General features: G+C 37.8%; 3 protein-coding genes across 5 annotated transcripts; 1 reads left to right on the top strand and 2 right to left on the bottom strand.

The window, feature by feature from the left end:
* The first annotated feature begins 2,294 nt into the window (after window positions 1-2,294).
* Window positions 2,295-12,656, top strand: LOC104418645 (serine carboxypeptidase-like 8). Its single transcript, XM_039302457.1, has 15 exons — window positions 2,295-2,480; window positions 2,586-2,731; window positions 5,998-6,074; window positions 6,156-6,265; window positions 9,202-9,335; window positions 9,900-10,257; window positions 10,825-10,861; window positions 10,991-11,093; window positions 11,223-11,260; window positions 11,440-11,541; window positions 11,689-11,775; window positions 11,867-12,019; window positions 12,168-12,239; window positions 12,317-12,435; window positions 12,539-12,656. Exons 1-15 carry the CDS (start codon window positions 2,362-2,364, stop codon window positions 12,654-12,656), a joined length of 1,773 nt encoding a protein of 590 aa, XP_039158391.1. The 5' UTR covers window positions 2,295-2,361.
* Window positions 7,552-10,696, bottom strand: LOC104457206 (glutathione S-transferase TCHQD). 3 transcript variants are annotated; one of them, XM_018875925.2, is made up of 2 exons: window positions 9,850-10,271; window positions 7,552-8,466 (listed from the first exon to the last, which is right to left on the bottom strand). In XM_018875925.2, exons 1-2 carry the CDS (start codon window positions 10,180-10,182, stop codon window positions 8,434-8,436), a joined length of 366 nt encoding a protein of 121 aa, XP_018731470.2. In that variant the 5' UTR covers window positions 10,183-10,271; the 3' UTR covers window positions 7,552-8,433. The 3 variants fall into 3 exon arrangements, with proteins under 3 accessions (XP_018731470.2, XP_039157873.1, XP_018731480.2); XM_039301939.1 differs by having other exon boundaries at window positions 9,850-10,248; XM_018875935.2 differs by lacking the exon at window positions 7,552-8,466 and adding an exon at window positions 8,576-9,750 and having other exon boundaries at window positions 9,850-10,696.
* Window positions 12,657-16,110: 3,454 nt separating the features above from the next.
* LOC104418647 (serine carboxypeptidase-like 18) lies at window positions 16,111-20,552 on the bottom strand. The gene is made up of 14 exons (XM_010030044.3): window positions 20,372-20,552; window positions 20,072-20,217; window positions 19,502-19,578; window positions 19,299-19,421; window positions 19,081-19,183; window positions 18,941-18,978; window positions 18,718-18,819; window positions 18,504-18,590; window positions 18,247-18,399; window positions 18,021-18,092; window positions 17,825-17,943; window positions 17,580-17,693; window positions 16,399-16,456; window positions 16,111-16,273 (listed from the first exon to the last, which is right to left on the bottom strand). Exons 1-14 carry the CDS (start codon window positions 20,488-20,490, stop codon window positions 16,190-16,192), a joined length of 1,395 nt encoding a protein of 464 aa, XP_010028346.2. The 5' UTR covers window positions 20,491-20,552; the 3' UTR covers window positions 16,111-16,189.
* Between the last annotated feature and the right edge of the window lie 2,893 nt (window positions 20,553-23,445).

Below are 23,445 nucleotides of genomic sequence, written 5' to 3' on the forward strand. Positions count from 1 at the left end.
TACATTTCATGAATAAATTTCTTCACACCTATTCACTCCCATCTAGGTGTTCATACTAGCACTTTCAGTGGTCATTCAGAAAATTATGCAAGTACCATAACAATGAGTAGTAGAGACAGCAGGGATTTCCGATTGGCCCGTTCCGACTAATAATTTGAGCATTTTCCCTTTTTTAATTTTTAATTTTTAAGTTTTAGGACGGGCCATTAAATCTTAATACATGCAATGGCGATCGTTGACTGACTGGTAGTAGTTTGACTTATAGGTGATAAAGTCTAAAAAAAATAAAATAGAACATGGTGATAAGAAAGCCTTTGGCGTGATCTCTCATCAAATTTTGAGAAGAACCAATGGTTCATCCATAAAATCTACTGTCAATGAGGGAACCTTATGTTCAAACACTTAAAAGCGTGAATGATAATTATTTTTATTAGAAATTAACTTTTGAAATAGAAATAAAAAAATCTATTCTATTCCTCAATGAATTTCTAAGTAAAAATATGCATTTGATAATAACACAAAATTTATGTTTTGAAATAAAAATTTATTTGATAACAATATAAAATTTCTTTCTCTTGGGCGGTGAGTAATCGGCGGGGGTGGCACCCGTGCGATGGATGGTGACTAGCAGTGGCGGACAACGACTAGCGGCGAATGATGGCGATCGATAGTGGACGGCGACTAGCCATGAATTGCAACAAGTAGCAGACGGCGACGGATTGCGGCAACAACGGGTGAAGGGTCAACTAGTAGCAATAATGAGCAATATGAAGAATTTTTATTTCTCATTTTTATTTCTAAAATAAAAAAGTATAAAATTTTCACTTTTCATTTATGTTCCAACCTTATTTTTAGACTAAAAATTTGTTTTAGAAATAAATAAAAAAATAGTATTGCCAAATAGATTTTTGTTCTAGAAACAAATCGAGAAGAGAAAAAAAGTTCTACAACAAAAATATAATAGTTATTATGCACGCCCTTAGACTAACTACCCACTTTGGTCCTAATCAACTTAGCTAATGTAGCCGTCGAAAAGTACTGATTAAATAAAGTAGCTTTATGCAATGGAGAACGTCCATACCATGGCAGTAGATAGAGTAGTTATTGACATTACTGATACAAGTAGTACTGTTTACCCAAAAATGATAATAAAGCTAGCAAAAGCGCACGCACGGTAGATGTACCTATAATATTCACATCTAAAAAATTAAACAAAACTTTATTGCTACATGTGAAATTACTGATATAAACTAATATATTTGAAGTATGTTATGATATTATGACAAGATCCAAATATCTCAAGACGTGAAATCTTATTGAGGATGTTATTATTATTTTTTTTTTGGGTAAAGTTATTGAGGATGTTACTGTTAAATGAAGAACATTCAAATTCTAATATTGAAATATGTGAAAGACTATATGGGCTTATTAACGTACGCATTTGTTCATGAATTCAATATTTGTAAAACAAGTAATTAAGGACATTTTGAAAAGAAAATGCATGATGTCCCTTACCAGTTGGATGTCCTTTTTGCTTCGTATAATTGGACGCACGATGTGCATAAGTAATGAAGAGAAACTTTTCACACTAAATAATTGGACAATTTGCACGTGTATCATAAAATGTTAAATTAGAATTTATCACATCACTTTATGAATCGATATTATCCCCTGCTGGATCGGGCAAGGACTCACCTCGCGAGCTCGCCCTCGCCAAGCAACGATGAGGCGAGCCCTCTCTAGATCCAACAGAGGCTTACCTTGCTAGTGGTTGGGTGAGTTTGCCTAGCCGTCTCAATCCGGCGACCGGCGAGGGATGGCCGATCGCCGGAGTCAAAGGAAGAAGGAGAAAGAGAGATAAAAAAGATTAAAAAAATTAATAAAATATTTCGAAAAAATAAAATATCATTAAAAGACTATCACCGACACTGACGAGCCAATTTTTGCCAAAAGGATTAAATTGGCACAATTGTAAAAGGTTTGAGACTCAATTGACTAAAAAAATAAGTTTATGACTGAACTGGCATAATTGCAAAATATTTAAGACTTTTTTAATAATTTTTCCTACATATTTGAGTACCTAATTTTAATCCATCACACTATTTTGTATTTCAATCGATAGGCGAGTAGTTGTGCTTCCACATCCATAAAAAGGCTAAAATATTACTGCTCAAATGAGTCTAAATGCACGTGTTAAAAAGACCATGGTGACAATTACTCTACTGACCAGGGGATGGACGGTTTATAAAGCGGCGAAGCCTTATATAGACCCTTGATATCCAGACGGAGGAAGGAGGAATCTTACAGAAATTTGCCTGTTCTCTTTTCTCTTCCAATTTTTCTTGATAGGACGAGCCAAGGATGTTTCATCTCCTACTTCCATTGCTGCTGTTGATCTCCAACGTCAGACGATCACAATCAGCCATCATCGAGAGCCTACCAGGCTTCCCCGGAGACCTTCCCTTCAAACTCGAAACAGGGTCAGCTTGCGTTATATGTTTATGAGCAACCACAATGTAGCAAATGACTTGATTCGCTGTTTCTTTCCTTCATATTTGAATGGTGGTGAAACAAAACTGGTGCAGATACGTCGGGGTAGGAGAGTTGGAGGAAGTGCAGCTATTTTACTACTTCATCGAGTCGGAGAGGAGCCCCAACGATGACCCTTTGTTGCTTTGGCTCACCGGCGGTCCGGGTTGCTCCGCTCTATCCGGCCTCCTCTTCGAAATAGGTGCATTCTCTCTTTTCAATTCCTTCATTCATCATTTTTCTTCTTCCTAGCGATATTATTATTATTATTTGGTGACGTGGAGCTTTTGGTAGCCTTCTTCTTTTTTCTCTTATTTTTGGAAGGGTATTAGATTATGCTATTTAATACTTGATAAAAATAATTAAGATGGTCACTCATTTAGCTCCCGCCAACCTCCAATCCGTAAAAGATCATGACACAAGCACTATTCTGTTTTCTATGGCTTTGTTTTCTTTAGGATGAGTCACTGTAATGCTCGTGTTGATTGAACCAAATCGCCAACGAAGTTTTGATAAGACCTTAATGAGCTCGTAGTAACTTTTCATGGTATGACAAATGCTTAAATGTGTGTGTGTATATCTATTCAATAGAAAAAACACAAGATGTCCTATCTAATATCCACCTCAAGAAAATCCCCAACATAGTCAAATGTTAAATAGTAGGGGTCTCATTGTCTTATCTCTATCTCTATCTTAATATTTTAGCCAGGATTCTTTACCAAAACCCCGATATAAAAAGTATATATATGCAACTGAATTGAACGATCATGTGTGGTGATGGGCATTTCTTTTATAAGCATTTATATTCTCAAACCTGCTCAAAAGCCTGCAATTAAATTCCTTATGGACTATAATAGAATATTATGCAACTAAGATACAAGTCCTTCTTTATTGATAACATTATGCATCATTCCATTGATTATTTTAGTAGCAATAGTTGCTCCAAAAGAATAGTTGCGCTGCAAAAAATTGACTAGCATTATCACTTACAGAAGGGTCCTCTTTCCAATCCAGCACTTACAAAAAAAGGTCCTATCTCCCTTTCAAAATAAAAAGAATAGTTGAAATCTGGTGTGACAAGTATATAGGATGCTGGTAGAAAGATTTTTGTAATTTGAGGAGGATATTGGCGACCATACCGTAGAACTTACGTTGGCAATTGAGAAAGTTGGATGTTCTTTTGTCACTTTCTCATGTTCCGTGGGCAAAAGACAAGCCAAAATCCCATCTTTTTTGGACGAACTCTCCTATCCTTTCCATTTTCTGCCTATTCATGGGGTCCAAATTATGCCACTCACCACAATTTCTCGTACTCTTATCCCAACTCTAGTTTTTACTCATGTTGTACCCAGGGGTGTCGATAGATTGAGTCGGGTTTTCATGATACCTGGCCCAAAAACACTAAGGCTGCGTTTGGCAGTCGGGATAAAATTCGGGATAGGATATAATTTATCCAATCCTACGTTTGCGTCTTCACTCGGGATAGGATAAAGTCGGATATAAGGGGATATAGACGGGATAAAATTATCCCATGGGGGAGGTGGGATAAAGGTGGATAGGATTTAATGTCCATAATAGGAAAGTTATTTTTCTTGAATAACAAATTTATTAAATTAACAAAATTGAAATTATATTTCAATATAAATAATATTTGAATTCTAATTTAAGAAAATAAAAATAAAAATAAAATTTTAATTAATCTTATTTTAATTTATATATTCAATTTTAATTCTATTTTATAATAAACATTCAATCTATAAATTAAATATTTATATTTGTTATATATTTTAGGTATTTTTGTATTTTAAATATGTTAGTACAAAGTTTACTATTTGATAAATTTTTATTAAAGAATGATGAAAGGGAAAAAAAGAAATAATAATGAAAATAATATAAAAACAGAGGAAAAATAAAATAAATAATAAATAATCAATAAATTAAGGAATAGTGTTACGAGATATTTTCACCATCTTCACTTACGAACATATAGGTTCATTTATAATGATATGCCGTTTATATAAAAAAAAAAATGTACATGATGTGAACATATCCAACTTTAATACTACGATTCACCAAACACTGGACGGGATATAAAAAAATCCCAGGATTTCATATCTTATCATATCCAATCCTATCCCGATTAGAAATCCGGAAGACCAAATGTAGCCTAAAAGGTGCGATTGACCCTACCTAACTCGATACTTGTATTTTGTATAACTCAAAAAAATTATTCCAGTCCAGTCAGGCAAACATCAATTAGCTAGGCTAAGATATATGGTGTTGTCCTCGTTACGCACGCATGGGAGAGAAGAGGAGAGAGAGGGAGATTAGGCTATGCTCTAGGGGTGTCAAAATACCCATCTGGGCCTAACCTGATCCAACCCAACCTGGCCCAACTCGATCCAACCTGACCCCAACCCTAATAATACCAACATCTAAAAATCCCTACTTGAAGAAGATTGAGACCCAACCCCCAAAATACTCTAATTTTAAGGTTGGATTGGGTTTTTTTGACACCGTAGCTATACCTATATAAGTTGATAAATACTTAAACTTAATTCGAGTGGACTCCTAGGGCATCATACACTCCTTCAATGAATTCCTTTGTAATGGGGTATGTCTCATAATAAAGTATCACGTGAATTTGAATTTTGTGAGCTCAACTCACATCAATTGAGGCACTGGCACTGATTAATGATATGAACCCTCTTAGAACGCATATGATATAGTGGTTTGTGTGAGTCGAGATTCATATGTATCATGAAAGTGGGCCACATATGAGACTCATATAATCTAGCGATCCATGATAGCTGGGCCCACATGCTATGGGTGCAAATGACAATTTCTCTGGACTCATTATGGTTGCATTTCCACTTTTTCCTTCTCTAAAGTGAACTATCATGAATTTGGAGAATAAATCTTCAACGGCATCACACATAGGCTATGTCTTACGTGCATTCATCATACAAAGTCAATCTCCATCAAGAAAATAGCCTTGCCCTGAGAGTTGAATAAAAATTTGTCATTTTAATTATACGCTTGTATATATATACACCTACACTAGATGTGAACTTTCATACTTTCAATGGTTTTCATTTGAAATTGACTGCTCATCTAAGCTTTTTTCTTCAAATGGGAGTCTCTAACTCTGAGAAAGTTACTTTTTCAATTTAGACCTAAAGTCACCACAAGTGATACTATTTTGATGTATTTATGCTAGTGCCGCCTTATCTTGCGGCTCTTATGTGATGTTGCTATCTAGGCAACGTGATTTTAGTTGCTCTCTAACGTTGTGACATTTAAGGTAAATTGGAAAGCAATTTTCTAGATATTTCAATTTGGGGCATGCCAGATCTATTATGGATGCAAACTCCCTATCATTTGAAAATCAACATACCGGTCAAAAACAAAACCCTTTTGAATGGTGTGGCCTACCCATGATATTGATGTTTGTATGTTTTCGCACAGGTCCTTTGCAATTTGATTATTCAAATTCCAGCGGAATCAGACCATTGTTCGAGTTAAATCCCTATTCCTGGACAAAGGTGAATTACCTATATTTTTAACGAGGGTTAATAGTATTAAATTTATCAAGATTAAAAGTTGTCAATATTTTCTTATAACAGATTGCCAACATAATATTTTTAGATGCACCCGTGGGTACGGGATTTTCTTATGCAATGACATGGGCAGCATACAATATTAATGACACTTCCTCAGCAGCACAGACATATGGGTGCGCGTATGGAAACACTTCTATTTCTTTTTTGTTCGGGAACAGAAATAAAAAAAAGTGTTTGTTCCGGGGAACAATTTACAACAAAAGAACGCGTTTGGTAAGTGTAAAAAAAACTGTTCTTGGAATAAAAAAAGAACAGAAACATGTTTGGTAATCGCAGTCAATTTCTGTTCCTAGAATAGAAAAAGAACAGAAACACGTTTGGTAAACGACAAAAAAATTCTGTTTTATTTTTTATTTTTAAAATTTTTTTAATAAAGTTTAAAATTGATATTGAATTCTAATTCTTATGAAATGCTCATTAATTTTATTTTGTTCATGGTTAGTGAAGACAAACATTTTTAGCATGATCATATAGCATATTTCGTAGAAAATGTTTTGTATCAAATTTTTTCAACATGCTCATATGTGCGCCCTTAAACGAAAATTTCATACATCTCAACATAAACTAGTTACTTTTTTTTATTTTTCTAGGCAACGCAGCCAATCGAATAATTGTTCTTTTTTGCTTTTACTCAAGTAAAAATATTCACTGCCAACTAGTTTTCTGAAATTTCATTTGTTTAGTTGGCTAAAAATGATTATGGTCAAAGATACATGTATACTCAAAGTTAAAAAATAAATTTTCTAACTTGAAAATGGACATTTTCTTGGAAAATTATTTCGAAAAAAATTATTTTCTTTAATCATGAAATTGTTCTTGAAACATACGCCGCCTTGAGTTGCTTCGAGAGATGCGCAATGTGGCTGTTGCGACAGCAATTAGCAACAATATGGAATTATTCACTTGTGCAATTCATTGTAATCTGGAAAGTAATGCCAGAACAAGGGTCAGGCGTTCAGGTTAGGGAAAGAATGGCAGATCCCTCCAATGAAATGTCGTTCACTGGCCATGTGCGAAGACCTTGCTTCCCAAAATTATGCCGGGGCAGCTGATGCGGACTGCTATCTGAAAAGCTTTCAGGAAGTAGAGCCACTTTATAGAGACGCCAGAGGAAGTGCTCTGTCTCTCCAATCCTTGCCTGTCTGTCGGTCCAAGCTATTCACAAGATGTGTGGCCTGGTCCTCATCCGGGACTCAGATATGGAATCGTTGCGGTTCGCCAAGGGAGTGCTTCAATCAACTCTCTTTTGCTCATAACTCTTGACATCTAATTACAGCAGCATTACTCTGCCTTATGATATACTAACTTGCACCAACTTTTACTAAAGATCAGGAATCTTAAAGATCTAGAATACGGATGAACTGTGCTCTAAGACTGCAAACTCAATGAAGTTCACTGCTTGCAATCAAAATAATCGAACCTTTACAATTTTTTATTTTCATAACATGCTTGTTTTCTACATAATTATTTCAACCTTAAAGGGAATACAGAACAGAAAGCAGTCCAGTACATGAAAAATTCAACTGCCTGCTCTTTCAACACTAAGAGAGGAAACACTACAGAACCTATTTACAGCAATTCAAAAGGTAAATTTTGCCTAAAGACTTTTCACAGCCAAAACTTTCCCCACCCTCCTTTTACAGTTTTGAGATATTCCTACAGCGTCAAGAAGTTAATACTTCTTCAGCGTGTTCCTCAGCCGAATGAAGCACCAAGTTTTAGCCAGGGTCCTGTACTTCCTCCAGCCGCCAAAGTATCTTCCTATCACTTTTTTGTAGGAAGGCCTTTGCTGAACCAAACTCCAGTATTTGGCCATGTTTGGCCTGCTGTTTATATACTCGTCTTCCAAATTCAAGAGTGCCAAACGAGCTAGCACCGGAATGAACATTACGTCTGCCATGCTGAACTCTTCCCCTGCAATATAAGCCGTCTTGCTCAACCTGTCTGCCATGCTGAACTCTTCCCCTGCAATATAAGTCTTGCTCAAACTGTCCTCAATTTCATCGAGAAGTCTGATTAGATGTTCCTTGCTCCGCCTTACAACCTCTGGGTCTCTCAGCTTCTCTTCGGTGTGATATGCCTCTTTTAGCTTGCGGTGGTAGGAACTTGCCAGGTCAGGTGACTCGGCCATCCGAGCAATCAAGACTCTCCTAAAAACTTGGACACTGCTTGCCGATACTTCTCAGGGACGTGGGATAATGTGAAAAACTTTGGATTCCACTCCTGTATTTTATGCATCCATTGAATGACCTCATCACTGCTGAAGGCGATGCTATCATTATTAACAGAGACAACTGCAATTCTCTCTATATACCTGTAAATTTCTAAAGCATTATAAACTTCCACAAAAGAAGAGAATGAAGACAGACAGACAGAATAAATCTGCAAAGAATATGGTACATAAAGAATATGGTACATAATAGAGCAGTTAGCATGATTCAAAAGTACAACTTTTCTACCAATATTAACACACGTCACTCGTTTGAGATTGCAAGTTTGACAACCATCACCCCTCTCAGATAAGACTAAGGTTTTGTTAATCTAAAAGGTCCACTCTATACTGTGATGAAACATAGTCAAAATCAAAAGAGAAACTAGAGGCTTCAAAAAACTTCTTGGCATCCCCAACGAATTAATACACAAGCATTGAAGAACATTTATTGACATACCCATTTTGAGTAAAAGAAGAATCTCTAGCATATCTTAGTCTGTGGCCATCAGCAATTACCTCCCCAAGGAAACAAACCAGACAGCAGTTCAGACAAACGTCAACAGTGAAACCCATTCAACAATCCTCCTTTCAGCACCCAATCTCCAATATAGTCACTTAGTCAGGTTAGGCCTCACACGATGTACGGTTCCACAAAAACCCAAAAAAAAGCGCTGAACTGAGACGCCATCTTATGTAAAAGCTCCAAAACCAAAAGGTTCATTTTCCAGCAGGAAAGCATTTAAATTTTGCAGACAGTAAGATTAGAATAAAGGAAGTATTCCCGATTCAGTTAACAAATACACACAACGAACTCACACCAACTCTTGTCGTGCTTAGAACAGTATTGACGGTTCAAGAAAGGGGCAAAACGGGTCCCGCCACTTCTAATTTGGCCATCAATACAGCAAGGAATTCCAACGAAGAACTTCACGAGGCGATCAAGAACGGTCTAGACCACACGGTCGAAAGAGGTTCGACTGACCGGATGACATGCAGAACCAGAACCGCCACACCCCCCACTCCAACACTCCAACCCCAACTCAAGACCCGCTGAAGTCAACGCGCGCAAGCACGATCAAGTTCACAACAAGAGCCCGCAGCGCGGCGACCAAATTGACCAGGGAATCAAACTAAAACGGAAACAGCACGCAGCAACGACGAGAGAACCAAACGAAGAAGGACGGCCAAGTGTCGAGCGCGATCGAGACAGATGGGGTGGTCGGACGGAACCTTACCCAGAAAGCGTCGACACTTCTAGAGATAACTTCGACTTTTGCTTCCCACAACAGACAACAGAAAACTACAAGAACCAAGACGAATACTAGTAAACTCCAGGAGTTGTTATAAGGACAACACTTTTAAGCCTTCGTTACCGTTCAAAGTCACCTGTTACAGCACAACCCACCTAAATTTTTCAATGGACAATCTTCTGCAGGCACGCGAGGTTTTGCTACACGAACCAAGATGAAGAATTCCATCACTTACCGAGAGGGTATCCACCCAGAGCTGAGAGACGAACCCCAAGCCAAGAGCAGATTCGATGCTGATCACTTGCTTCGCCACCATGCTCGATCGCCTCATCACCTGTCGCCCACCCCTCGCCCTCAATTTACTCTCCGATTCCTCTTCGCTCCTCAACGCGACGCCGGCATCGCCGCCGTCGCCGCTTAGGAGCACCTCCTCCTCTTCCACACCGGACCGCGCCGGCTTTTCGGCGCCCAAGTTTCCGCCTTCCGCCGCATCACTCCCGCCGCTCCCACTTCCCTCCCTCGATCCCGCGCCGCCGCCTCGGTCCGTCTCCGAGCTGCACCGCCGCATCACTGGAGCTGCTGCTCGAGCGAAGGGGGAGCTCGAGCAGCTGCAGATCGAGCTGCAGCTCGAGCTCGCTCTCGAGCGAGCGTTGCTCCCCTTCGGCGCGGCAGATCTGGGCGAGCAACGCTCGCTCGAGGCTCGAGCGAGCCGTCCCAGATCTGTCGCGCCGAAGGGGGAGCAACGCTGACCGGAGAAGGAGCGCCGAAGGGGAGCAACGCTGACCGGAGGAGGAGCGCCGAAGGGGAGCAACGCTTACCGGAGAAGGAGGAGCACCGGAAACGTACCTGGAGTCGCCGGAGTGAGGAGTCGCCGGAGAGTCAGCCGAGTGGGAGCCGCCGGAGAGATGGGAGAGACGCCGGAAAAGGAAGAACGAAGCTTCAGCCGACGAGAGGAGCGACGAGCACGCACGAAGGAGAAGAGTTCGTCGCCTTTGTTCCGATTTTGTTCTTTTGTTTCTTTGGTTTTTGTTCTTTTGTTCCGTCGAAGAAGTGTTTCTTTTCAAAAGAAACAACTTTTTTTTTTCTTATTTCTGTTCTTATTTCGTTCCAGAAAAAAAATAAAAAGGAACAAAAACACAACCAAACGCGTTTACGTTTTTTTTGTTTTAAGACACTTTCCGTACAGAAGTGTGCCGGAAACGTTTCTAAGAAACGTTTCCATGCACGCCCATGAGTTCTTAAGAAAGGTAGCCACTTGAGTTAATACCAACAATATGTTATCCCATCATAAGAAGGTGCCTTTAAGGCAATTATCACAGCTAATTATTTGGATCAATACAGTTCCTTCATTTTATTGTATTTTATTTTTGAGGTAGTGGCTATTGGCTCATCCCAAGTTCCTCACAAATCAGCTTTACATCACCGGTGATTCTTATTCCGGTGTTGTCGTCCCCATCATTGTTAAAGAAATATACGATGGTACGCAATTGAACTTTACCTTCATAAAGAGTTTTATTTTCGAATTAATTACTTGATATTTGTCTCCCTCACACTCTGAAGAAGTTATATTATCTTCATAAAAAAGACTCTGCTTGCATTTTTGTATAGGAAATGAAGCCGGACGCGAGCCGCCAATGAATCTCAAAGTGTGTAATACTCTTGTTGAGTTTGGTTTATAAATTAATCTTCTACGACATTTAAAATGTTAGGCTCTATGTGCTCTTCTCATAGTTCACACTAATGTTAAAAGTCATATGTATGCTACTATTTCCTCAACATTTCAACTTTGTATCTGCTAGCATCATCATTGTGGTTATATGAATAGGGTTACGTGCTAGGCAATCCGGTGACTTGTGAAGTAAAGGACATTAGTCAAAGGATTCCATATGGTTACAAGACGGCTCTCATATCAGATGAACTTTACGAGGTGAATTTACAACATGTCTTAACTCTGATAAGATCTCCATATTATCAAAATAATAATAATAATAATAATAATAATAATATACTAGTAATTATAATTACTCATGAAATGAAGTTTTCATGATTTTACCTTTGCATTCATGTTTTCAAGTCAACAAAAACGGATTGCAATGGAGATTACATGAATGTAGATCCTACAAACGGAGCATGTCTAAGAGATCTCGAAATGGTGTCGATAGTAAGTGCTATCGTTATAACATCAACCTCTTTCATATTTTATTCTGCAAGATGTATGTCGCTGAGATATGTTTCCTTGTGAAATTTTCTAGTGCCTTGAGAAGATAAATCTCCATCAAATATTGGAACCCAAGTGTAGTGCGTTATCTCCTAACCACACGAGGCTAAAATGGAGTAGAAGTATACTCAAAGAGAATATCATCGATGTCATTTCGATGCCTCAACAATCCAAGCCATGGTGTCGGGTACATCCTAAATTTACACCCTCAAAATCTATGAATTCATTACCTAAAATTATAGCATCTGTCTATACATCTAAGACAATATATGATGAACACGTGAATTTTAATAAATAACTTATGCGCCGTTTCACATAAATTTCTCTATCGACAGTCTTATAACTATTTGTACTCCTACATTTGGGCCAACGATAGGAATGTCCAAGAAGCCCTTCACATACGAGAGGTATGAAGAAACATTCTCTTTCACAAGCATCACTAACATTAATATAGTTATACTGATTACCGAATAATGACATTTAGGGCATGAAGCCAGAATGGAATAGATGCAACGAGAGTATATCTTACACAAAGGACATTCTTAATAGTGTAGTCTATCATAGATACCTCTCCAAGACATCCCTTCGTGCCCTAATTTACAGGTATTGCGTCAGCTAAATGGATAAGTTTCTTTTGCACTTCATTTGCATTTTCACATAAATCAAAGGCATTTTCTATTGCTGACGAAAAGTACTCTTATTGCAGTGGTGATCATGACATGGGTATTCCGTACGTGGGTACACTAGATTGGATAAGATCACTTAATTTAACTTTACTTGGTCCGTGGGGGCCTTGGTATGTCGATGGTCAAGTGGCCGGGTAATATTTTCATCATAATCCGCTAAGATCACTATAATATTTTTCATCAAATTCAATTTACTTAATCATCTTCTTGTCAAAATTGTTTAGCTTCGTACTTCGCTTGGTGACCAACGTTATTATTACATTGTGAACAGTATGCGTCTCAATCTAACTACGTACCAAAAATGTTTGCTTGTCAAGTTCCATCGCTTGTCTAGGTTCAAAACCATACTTGAGCTAAAAAAAACTTCGTACCATATCCTAAATAGACTTTTAAACATAAATTAACTCACTGAGAGTCTCCCACTATGGTAAAGTACTCATATCTCCATTACACATACTTACTAATGGAAAATAGATAATGAAAAATTGTCTACTGAATTTATTATTAATATTTTTCCTTGTACAGTAGTAGAAATAGAATATATTTTCTTCAACGATACACTGAGACAATCATGATCAACCTGTGATTTTTCTATGCTGCTCAAGATATTAAGTTAGGTTAACAATAACAGTCAAATTTGGATTGGGCCGCAACTCAACCATTCTTGCGCAAATTTCTCATACAACTAGCTCTAGACTCTACGCACTCTGCACACCACAAATTTCGCCGGAGGCCGGTGACCGGCCGGAAAAAGAAAAATAAAAAGAAAGGAAAAAATAAAAAATGTTTAAAAAATTAAAAGAAACAAAAAATAATAAAATTTAACCAAACGTGTTTTGTTCATTTTTTATTCCTGACCAAACGTTACCAAACGCGTTCTTTGTTCAAAAAATTGTTAACGTAAAACACTTTTTTTGTTTGCATTCTTAGAACAAAAAGCAAATAAATCCATGCGCACTCCTAAGGGTGTAATGGAGAGTCTCCCTCCATTATATATATATATATATATATATTATCCTTTTACATTCACATACGCCTCAAAAAATGATTATTTGAAATTGCAATGATACTTTTTCTTTTTATTTCTCCCATTTTTCCGTGGTGATGGGAGGGGGGCACACAGCTCCGGAGTATAAACCCAAGGAATGTCTGGCAATGGTGGATAGATGGTTCTCTTATTAGTCTCTCTAGGCTCATTTCCATTGGCCTTTGTGTTGATGCTCGAACCATGTCCAATTTTATCACCCAATAATAATGTGGTCGTGTCCTGTCAAATCATCCTTCTTTGTGTGAGAAGCTTTGGCTCTGGTGATTGAGCCACCTTGATAAAATGAGGACGATAAATGTTCTTGCAATTGAAAAGCTATTTCCATCTAAAAAAGTATTTTTGTACAAGAACAACATGCACGGTTATCAAAAGAAAATAAACTAATTGTGACAGCCGGGCAAGCGGTGTGTGGGGAGGAGGGATGGCAATACGTCCGCGCCTCGGTCCCTGGACATGCACAAGGAGGGGGCGCGTCTCCTATCCCACATTGCTTAGGGGGGAGTCCTGAGCTAGTTTATAAGGCTTGGGTTTTTTAACTTGTGTAAGGCGTTTTAAAGCCATGAGGGCTGAAGGCCTAAAGCGGACAATTGGGTCCTTACACTGATTGACTGTTAGTTTGGGATTAAGTAAAAGTACTACTTTTTTGTTCTAACGTCAAAATTGAAAATACCATCTAAAATCTGAAGAAATTGCGAAAAATATATATATATATATATATATATATATATATATATATGTGTGTGTGTGTGTGTGTGTGTGTGTGTGTGTGTGTTTGTGTGTGTGTGTGTGTGTGTGAAATTGCATATCAAAATTAGCATATTTGAAAAATTTCATCTATCTTGGGTTAAAATAAGTTGAAGTGAGTGCATAGGAAGATTTTGATTAAGCAAAAAGTAAAAAATTAAATAATAATAATAATAATAAAATAATAAATAATAATAATAATAATAATAATAATAAATAAATAAATAAATAAATAAAAGGGGAGCATAAATAGTTGGACTTTTCCTTTTTCAACACTCTATACATGCGTAAAAAATTTATTATATTACCGGGGATAGAATAAAAGAACAACAGAAGTCTCAAATATTGGGTAAGTGGTCAAACATTTCGTCTTGTTATAGACAGGAGATCCTATACCTACTCAAACTAAACTTGGGGCAACATACGATGTAGGTTGAGTTCTATTTGATGCAAAGAAATTCTAGATTTATTATGGGATTCTTTGACTTAATGTCCTTTTGCTCACTTGTCACCAAATTACCGAGTATATAACTCGATTTGTGAAGAGAAAAAATATTGAATTAGTACATATTAAATTTTAAAATTTATTGTAAGAATACAATTGAATATTAAAACTTTCGTATAATCTAGTACTAAAATTTGTGAAATTAATGCAATCAAGCTCCTCATTAACTTCGTCTTTTTTAACTAATGGAAGATACTACTTAGCTTTTTTCATTACTTTTTTAAGACACATGGCGTAAACGTAGCGCGCACTAAGTGCCACATAAAAAAAATCATAATTTTTATTGAAAAGAAGATAAAGATTAAAAAAGAAGAAAACAAGAGTTGAAGTAATGGAAAAGTTAGAAGAAAAAAAAAAAGAGCCATGGGCTGTTTGCCTTCATCGAGCCACTCCTCAGACATAGCGGGCCAGGCTGCCGATGGCGACTTGGCAGAGTGGCTGCAAGGTTGGACAAGTGCGTGGGCTGGCTCAACTCGCAGCTGTGCCGGAGCGTGCTGTTCAGAGCTTCGGGAGCATCCGCGCATTCGCCCCCATTCGTCGAAGTTTGCTCGGAGCGGAGGTGAGAAAGAGCTCTGGATCTTAAGCTTTGCTTTTGCTTCCCCAGGCCAAAAGCGAGCAAAATATAGCCCCAAGGAAGGCAGCGCATGAAAGGAGTTCAGTGAATTGGAAATTAAACAGGGACGGACGACGAAGCCAAAGCCGTCGAAGGTGCGAGAACGAGAGTTTTGGAGCTTGTAGATTGGAACTTTGACGGGAACGGCGAAATTGAACAGAGAGCGGACAAAGGAGGCTCGCCTTGCTCTTTTGAATATAATTATAAAAAGGAAAAGGGTAGATCATACTTTTCCATCAGCTAATTTGGACAAAGCTGATTGAAGGACTTGATTGTGCTAATTTGACAAATTTTAGGATATAATTACACTTTATAAAAGTTATAAAACTCGATTTCATTTTCACGATAAGTTTTAATACTCCTAACATATTTACCTCGAAAAAATGTTTAGCACCTAACTTAATTTATAACGTTGTCACGATCAAATGTTTCCGTTATTGTGTACTGTTTTACCGGGAGTTTTCACTGTTGGTTGAGGGAGTTGTCAAGAGAAACAATAAGCATGCTCGGAATATTTAGTGAAAAAATCGCTGAGGATTTCCCGTCCTTGCACACCGAATGATTTTCCTTGGATTTTTTTTTTCCTACTAGAGTAAACGTGACTAATGTCGACACGTTTATTAAATACACAAAACACATCGAGATTGAATCGGTATACGCTAAATTTCTCTGACAAGAAAGATAAATTCGGAATCGCATTTTTATTAAGTGACTAATCTGGATTTGGTTTAAGTACCAAGCCAAAGGCCAATGGAAATGAGCTAGAGAGGGTAATAAGAAAACCATCTGTCCACCATTGCAAGACATTGTTTGGGTTTGTACTCCGGAGCTGTGTGTCCCCCTCCCTGCACCATCCAAAAAGGGGAGGGAAAACAAGAAAACAATTATTACGATTTTAGATAATCATTTTTGAGATGTATATGAGCGGAAAAAAGGACAAAAGAAGAAATGGAAGGGAGTTCGGTCTTACCTTAATCGTCGTGAACGTCAGATCATACTTGCTATTTTTCGAATACAGTATAGAGTATCTATCCACACAAATAAAAAAAAAATTAATATAACATTTGTCGACTCTTCAAGCACTTGTGATGCGGGTAAATGCATGCAAAAGGGAAATTAGATACAAAATATTCGATGTGAAAGAAGATATACGAAGATGTTCACAGAATAAATTTTAAAAATGGTGCAAAAGAGCCTAAAATACTTTGTAACTTAAAGTAAAATAAGAAAACTCAAAATGAGGACTCTACTACTGAAAGAGATAACGTATGTTAAGGTCATTTTTTCCTTACTCATGTTGACCAATTAGCCATTTGAGGCTGTTGAGCAACGAAATGGGCATGACTTCTTTATTTTGTTAAAATGTTTTAGTACATTGCACTTTCTATGGCTGACGACTAGACTCCAGCTCTTGGACAAAGGCCATTGACGTGGATCGTTTGAGGCCATGAACCACCGGTTCCTAAACCAAAGGACCGGTCCGATCTGGTCCGGAAGAGCAAGAGGGAGAATCTGGAAAGGGGGAGAAAAGACAAGTCCGGACCCATCAATTCGGATTCCGACAGCCACGTCTCGGACTGTTCGGCGAAGAGAGGTGGAACGTGGACTAGCAGATATACCCACTTTCTTGAAAATGTCAAATTTCCAAAAATTGGAGGACCCCAGGGTATCAAAGTAAATACAAATAGCCGAAAATCAATCATTAGAGGAAAGAGACGTGAAAAACATAAGTCATTGTTTTGTCAATTTCACTTCTCTAAAGCACAAAATTAATAATAAACCCAATGAACAATTTATCATTATGTTTTGTCCATTAGTAATGTGTAACCAGCACTTCACTGCAATGGAAGACGGTCAAAGTGAGTTTATTTAAGTTTAGAATTCTAATTGTGATTTGTTGCAAACTTTTTCAGCTTGAAAAATGATTCTCGACTCAGCCAAGAGATGGGAGCAAAGTTCATCGACAATATCATTTTTAGTATCTAGTTCGATCGAGAGGCACGTTGTTCACAATGGTATAAATATGTTTGTCATGGAGTGAAGTACAAAAGATAAACATTTATGAGAAGATGATGATCAACTAAACAGAAGTTCAATAAGAAAAAAAAAAAATTGTATAGTGATCTTAATAGATTAGGATGAAATTATTACCCGGCTATTTGACCTTCGACGAACCAAGGCGACCACGAACCTTCTAAAGTTAAATTGAGTGATCTTATCCAATCTAATGTAGCCACGTACGGGATAGCCAAGTCATGATCACCACTACAACAAGAGTAAATTTTGTAAATACAAGCAAGAACCGCGGATTTATGTAAAAGGCAATTACACAGTAAAAGGAAAAAAGAAGAAATTCAACCAAGATGAGAAACTTATTCACTTGGCCATCGTAGTACCTGTAAACAAGGGCACGGAGGGTTTTCTCAGAGAGGTATTCATGATAAACTACAGCATTAAGAACGTCCTTTGTGTAAGATAGAGTGTGGTTGCATCTATTCCACTCTTGCTTTGTTCCCTGGATGTCATTATCAAGTAAAAATTGTAAATATATAGATGTCGGCGATGCCCGTGAAGAGAATGGTTCTTCATTACCGTTCGTATGCCAAGGGCTTCTTGGACTTTCTCATCATTGGCCCAAATGTAAGAGTATATGTAGTTAGCGGGCTGTTGAGGGAGAAATTTAAGTAAGTGAAACAGCGCATTCGCTCATTATCAAAATCAAGATGCTCAATCTTATACTGTCTTACGCATATGGATAGATGACACACTTTTAGATACTGTATTTACAGAATTTGGTAGGAGTTAATTTAGGATGTACCCGACACCATGGCCTGGATTGATGAGGCATCGAAACGATGTTGACAGTATCCTCTTCGAGTATGCTTCTGCTCCACTTTAGCCTCGTGTGGTTAGGAGATATGAGATTACATGATGGTTCCAGTACTTGAGCCAAAAATATCTTCTCGAGGCACTAGAAGATATCACGAGGAAACACATCTCGGTCATTTGTCGCATACTTATATATTTGCGGCAAATAATATGAGAGAGGTGGATGGTTATAACAATAACACTTACTAGCGACACCATTTCAATGTCAGTTAGACAAGCTCCGTTGGTGGGATCTACATTCTGGAAATCTCCATTGCAATCTGTTTTCGTGGTCTTGAAAACACGAATTCAAAAGTAAAATTACGAAAACGTCGATTCATATCTAATTCTCATTACTAATGTATTATATCCTTCAATGACATAGGGATATTATCAGAGTTAACTAATGCAATAAGTTTACCTCGTAAAGTTCATCCGATACGAGAGCCATCTTGTTAGCGTATGGAATTCTAAAACTCATGTCCTTCTCATCGCAAGTCACCGGATTGCCTAGCGTATAACCCTGCTCATATAACCGGAACAATAATGTTTGACTTAACATATATGGCTTAGTATCAATAGATATGAAGTGGAAATTTTGAGCATTACAAGACATGAGAAGAGCACACAAGAGTATTACGTACCACGAGATTCATTTGCGGTTGGTGTCCAGCTTCAATTCCTATACAGAAAAGGAAACGGAATTTTTGTATTTAATGAAGAGAAAATGGATTCTTGAGTGCCAAAATGACACAGAATGTGTGGGTAAACTTCAATTACGCACCATCCTGTATATTTTTAACAATGATGGGGATAACGACACCGGAATAAGAATCTCCAGTGATGTAAAGCGGATTGGCGAGGAAGCTGGGGTGAGACACAAGCCACTGCATCAGAAAAGGGAAAAATATGACAAAAGCCAAGGAAGTGAATTGGTCCATGTAATTAGGTACAATGATTAATTTGAGGTGACATGATGTTGGTATCAATACAGATGGTTACCTTTCTTAAGAACTCGTACGTTTGTGCTGCTGAGGAAGTGTCGCTAACGTTGTATGCTGTGTCTGTTGTTGCATATGAAAATCCCGTGCCCACAGGTGCATCCAAAAATATTACATTGGCCACCTGTGATACAAAAATGTGACCACTTCTAGTCTTGATAAGTTTTACGATAATAATGCTAGCCGAAAATAAAGGTAATTCACCTTTGTCCAGGAGTAAGGATTATACTTCAGTATTGGTTTAGATCCACTAGAACTTGAAAAATCAAACTGCATCGGACCTATACGAAAACATGTGGACGTCAAGATCGTGGGAGATTGAAACCATTTAATAGATTTTGCTTTCGACCAGCGTATGGATTTTTAGTTGATATGGAATGACCATTGTGTATATATATCATGTCATGAAAAGTTGCTACTACCTCATTTAGATCTAAATCAAAAGTTCGTTAACAGTTTGGTCTAACTAAAACGTGTATCACGGCACTCATGGAAAAGGTAAAGGAGCCACATAAAAACAAAGAAGTGGTGGGGAGCTCAGTGATTGGCCACCCTAATCATTTCTACATATTATAATGCAGCTTAATCTAGCAGTGTTTGTAGAGAGAGAGAGAGAGAGAGAGAGAGAGAGAGAGAGGAAAACGAACGCTGCCGAAAGCTCCGGGTCGCCCAAAAAATAGTAATGTGAGGAAGAAGAAAAACACAGAAGACGACCACGACGACCACGACCACGACAGTGGTGATGAATTGAGAAGTTAATGAGAGAGACTGGACCTATTTCGTAGATGAGGCTGGACAAAGAGGAGCAACCGGGACCACCGGTGAGCCAAACCAACAAAGGGTCCCTCTTGGGGCTCCTCTCGGACTCGATGAAGTAGTAGAATAGCTGCACTTCCTCCAGCTCTCCTACCCCTACGTATCTGCATCATTTTTGTTTGCACCGCCATCCATACCAACATTAAGAAGACGACATTGATAATCATACATTACTCTCGAACACAAAGTAAAAAAAAAATAGCGAATCGAGTCATTTGCTACTTTGTAGTTGCTCATAAACATATAATGTGAGCTAACCCGGTTTCAAGTTTGAAAGGAAGCTCCCCGGGGAAACCTGGGAGACTCTCGACGATGGCTGATCGCGATGGTCCAACATTGGAGATCAAGAGCAGCAATGGAAGTAGGAGGTGCAACATTCTTGGCTCGGACAACCAAGAAAAGTGGTGAGGAAAAGAGAACTAGGCAGATTTCTGTAAGGTCCCTATTTCCTCTGCGTGGATTTCGCGGGGTTATATATAAGGCTTTTCCCGGCTTTCTAAACAGTCCATCCACTCGTCAAAAATGCACGCACACTTGGGACCTTTTTGAGCAACAGCGTGTACGGGATTCGGCAGCATACCTACTCCTCCGACCGAATTGATTGAAGGCTTTTGTAAGAGAGGAACTGAATCGGACTCGATCCCTTGCGAAGGAGCAAATTCTACCGGGGGTAGGTTTAGTCAACGATACGTGGATCACGTGCGTCTGTTGACCCAATATCCATTCGTAGGTCTACATCTTGTGTCGATGTGCGGAGATATAAAAACGATGGGACGATGATCGAGAGAAGGGCAGGTTTCACGTTGACTCCTAGATGTCTCTGTTAGAATCGTAATAACGAAAGGAGAGAAAGAAGCATACTTTAATGAAATGTTTCAAAAGTCCCGCTCCATCCCTTTAATTTATCCCACGTGACCGAAAATCGATCATGGAAAGCGTTGAAAATCGGTGGGCCAAACAAGAGAGAATTAAAAAACTATTTTTCACCCATTTTGTCTTGTCCATTATTGACTTGAGAAATATTGTGCAAAATGTGTGTGTGTGTGTCTATATATATATATATATATAAATGAAGGTAGCCGTTCAAATATGAAGTGCTAGTCTCTTTTTAGATAGATTTAGAAAGATTAATTCAGAACTTGATCCTTCTGCTAACGAAGGAAAATTCAAGGTGACCTCTTCCTTTGAAATATCAAGTTCTCCTACAAGGAAATTAAAAAGGCTGAGGATGTGTCTAAGGAAAATTCAAGAAAGGATCTTAGTTTAAGGTGTTCTGAAGAGAAAATGTTTTACTCCATTGAAAGCAAGAAATCAAAAGTACTGCGTATATGAAGTTTTGTTACTCCCGGCCCCGTCTCGTGCGTGGGTTGCGAGTCCTCGAGGAAGCTGTTTGACAGCTTTGCTCGCGGGTGAAGGTCTGGTCAGCGCTTCAGATGGAAAGCCTAGCAGTTCTTGAAGGCCTTAGGTTGCCTTGCATGAGCACATGAGAGCTAAACCCTGAGTCGGACAACTTAACTTCAGTCAAAACTCTTCTAGGTGCAGATCAAGTTTTGTGGGATGGACAAGTACTTAGCGAGGAGTGGTCAGCTCTACTTATCAAGTCCTCAAATCTTCACTTGACCCATTGCTTGAGGGATCATAATAAAGTAAAGGATTGGATCATAAAAGTCTTAACTCCATAAAGCACTCCGTCTGCCAAAGTGACTGTACAAGAAAAAAAAAAAAAAATCCCTTGTGGATCTGTACAAGATCCCTCCATCTCTTGCCAAAGTGACTTCAAGATCCCAATATCATCTCACCCAAACTAGATAAACGTGGTCTTTCCGGATTCCTTTGTCAGTATATTTCCACATACACTATTAGGAATATTTCCTTCTCGACCTCTTTAATGTGCGTGTCTTTTTTTTTCCTAATGACAATCCCTTAAAGTTGACTTTCGCATGCCTGTTTCGTGTGTACGTAGGCAACATTGCTCAAGCAGTGAATAAAAGGGGAAAATACCCAAAAAAATCCTAAGCCGTTTATATCGATAATCCAAAAAAATTTCAAGGAAATTGTCTAAAAAGTCCTAAACTTATTGCACTTTTATCAATTTAGTCTTAAACATTTTAATTATACCAATTAAATTCTAAAGATTTTCATGACTTGCCAATTGAGTCCATCCGACCCATTTTGATAGGAAATCACTAATATAGACATTGGTCATCCTAAATATAGTCAGCATTAAGATAGATAATTTTAAATTTTTTAAATTATTTTTTGAACTTTTTATTTTTTTATTTCTTTTTATTTTTATTCTTTTTTATTTTCTTTTCTTGTTTATTTTCTCCCCCTTCTTCCTCCAGTGAGTCGTCGAGCCTTGGTGATTGATAATGACCAACCAAAGGCAAAGGCCGAAGAAGTTAACCTCGTCAAGGATAAGCACTAGGGGTGATCGAGTCCAAGATGAGCAGATTTCAAACATAAACCTCATACCTAATCCTATTATAACCGATTCCCATTTTTTGGATCTTGCACCCGACTCTATTTTTTCGGTCCAGTCGACCCTATTTCCACTGGAACTTATTTTGCAACTATTCGATATCTTATGCGGCTTCAAATTTTATACTAAACACAAGAAAACGACAGAATTCTCTTAATTTGTATTGAAACATACACGAACTTCTTGACAAAAAAGAAATAATCCATAGTTCTAAATATTAGTATTAATTTAGTCTATTCGATCAATTTAGGCTAGAAATTACTAATGTTGATGCTAATTACCATGTGTGGTATGGTCAGCACTGACGTGGACAACTTTATAATTTTTTAATAATATTTTCGAATTCTTTTATTAATTTAAAAATTTTCCTTTTTCCTTTCTTTCTTTTTTATTTTTTTCCTTTTCCGAAATATTTGATATGTGGCTAAAGGAAATCTTAAGGAAAATTATAAAAAAAAATCATAAATTTATTATATTGATACTAATTCAATCCTAAACCTATCGATTGGATTAAATTAATGATAAACCTTTTTACATCAATACCAATTGAGTATATTCAACTAATTTAGGCTGAAAATTGCTTATATGGATGCCCTTATGTGATATAATTGGCATTGACATGGGTAATTTTATTAATATTTTAATAATTTTTTAAATTTCTATTATTTTAAAAAATTTCCCTTTTTTTCCTTTTTTTCCTTTCCATTTTTTTTCCTCTTCTTCTCCATTGGCTTGTTGCCAATACTCGACATGGCCAACGATTGGCCATAGGCAACAACCACAACTCTCTAGCAAACCACAAGAAATGGTCACCCTCGTTGAATTTGGCGAGGGCTACCCTTGCGGCCTT

Source organism: Eucalyptus grandis, chromosome 9, assembly GCF_016545825.1.
Source record: "Eucalyptus grandis isolate ANBG69807.140 chromosome 9, ASM1654582v1, whole genome shotgun sequence".
Lineage (NCBI taxonomy): Eukaryota > Viridiplantae > Streptophyta > Magnoliopsida > Myrtales > Myrtaceae > Eucalyptus > Eucalyptus grandis.

What these genes read in the sequence shown, in the direction of transcription:
- LOC104418645 (XM_039302457.1), top strand. Translation starts at nt 2,362, where the DNA reads ATGTTTCATCTCCTACTTCCATTGCTGCTGTTGATCTCCAACGTCAGA. An exon ending in TGTTAAAGAAATATACGATG is followed by an intron (nt 11,094 to 11,222) that starts GTACGCAATTGA and finishes ATTTTTGTATAG; the next exon opens with GAAATGAAGCCGGACGCGAG. An exon ending in TATCAGATGAACTTTACGAG is followed by an intron (nt 11,542 to 11,688) that starts GTGAATTTACAA and finishes CATGTTTTCAAG; the next exon opens with TCAACAAAAACGGATTGCAA.
- LOC104457206 (XM_039301939.1), bottom strand. Translation starts at nt 8,283, where the DNA reads ATGGCCGAGTCACCTGACCTGGCAAGTTCCTACCACCGCAAGCTAAAA.
- LOC104418647 (XM_010030044.3), bottom strand. Translation starts at nt 20,490, where the DNA reads ATGTTGCACCTCCTACTTCCATTGCTGCTCTTGATCTCCAATGTTGGA. An exon ending in CCTTTCAAACTTGAAACCGG is followed by an intron (nt 20,218 to 20,371) that starts GTTAGCTCACAT and finishes AAAATGATGCAG; the next exon opens with ATACGTAGGGGTAGGAGAGC. An exon ending in CGTACGAGTTCTTAAGAAAG is followed by an intron (nt 19,184 to 19,298) that starts GTAACCATCTGT and finishes TTTCTGATGCAG; the next exon opens with TGGCTTGTGTCTCACCCCAG.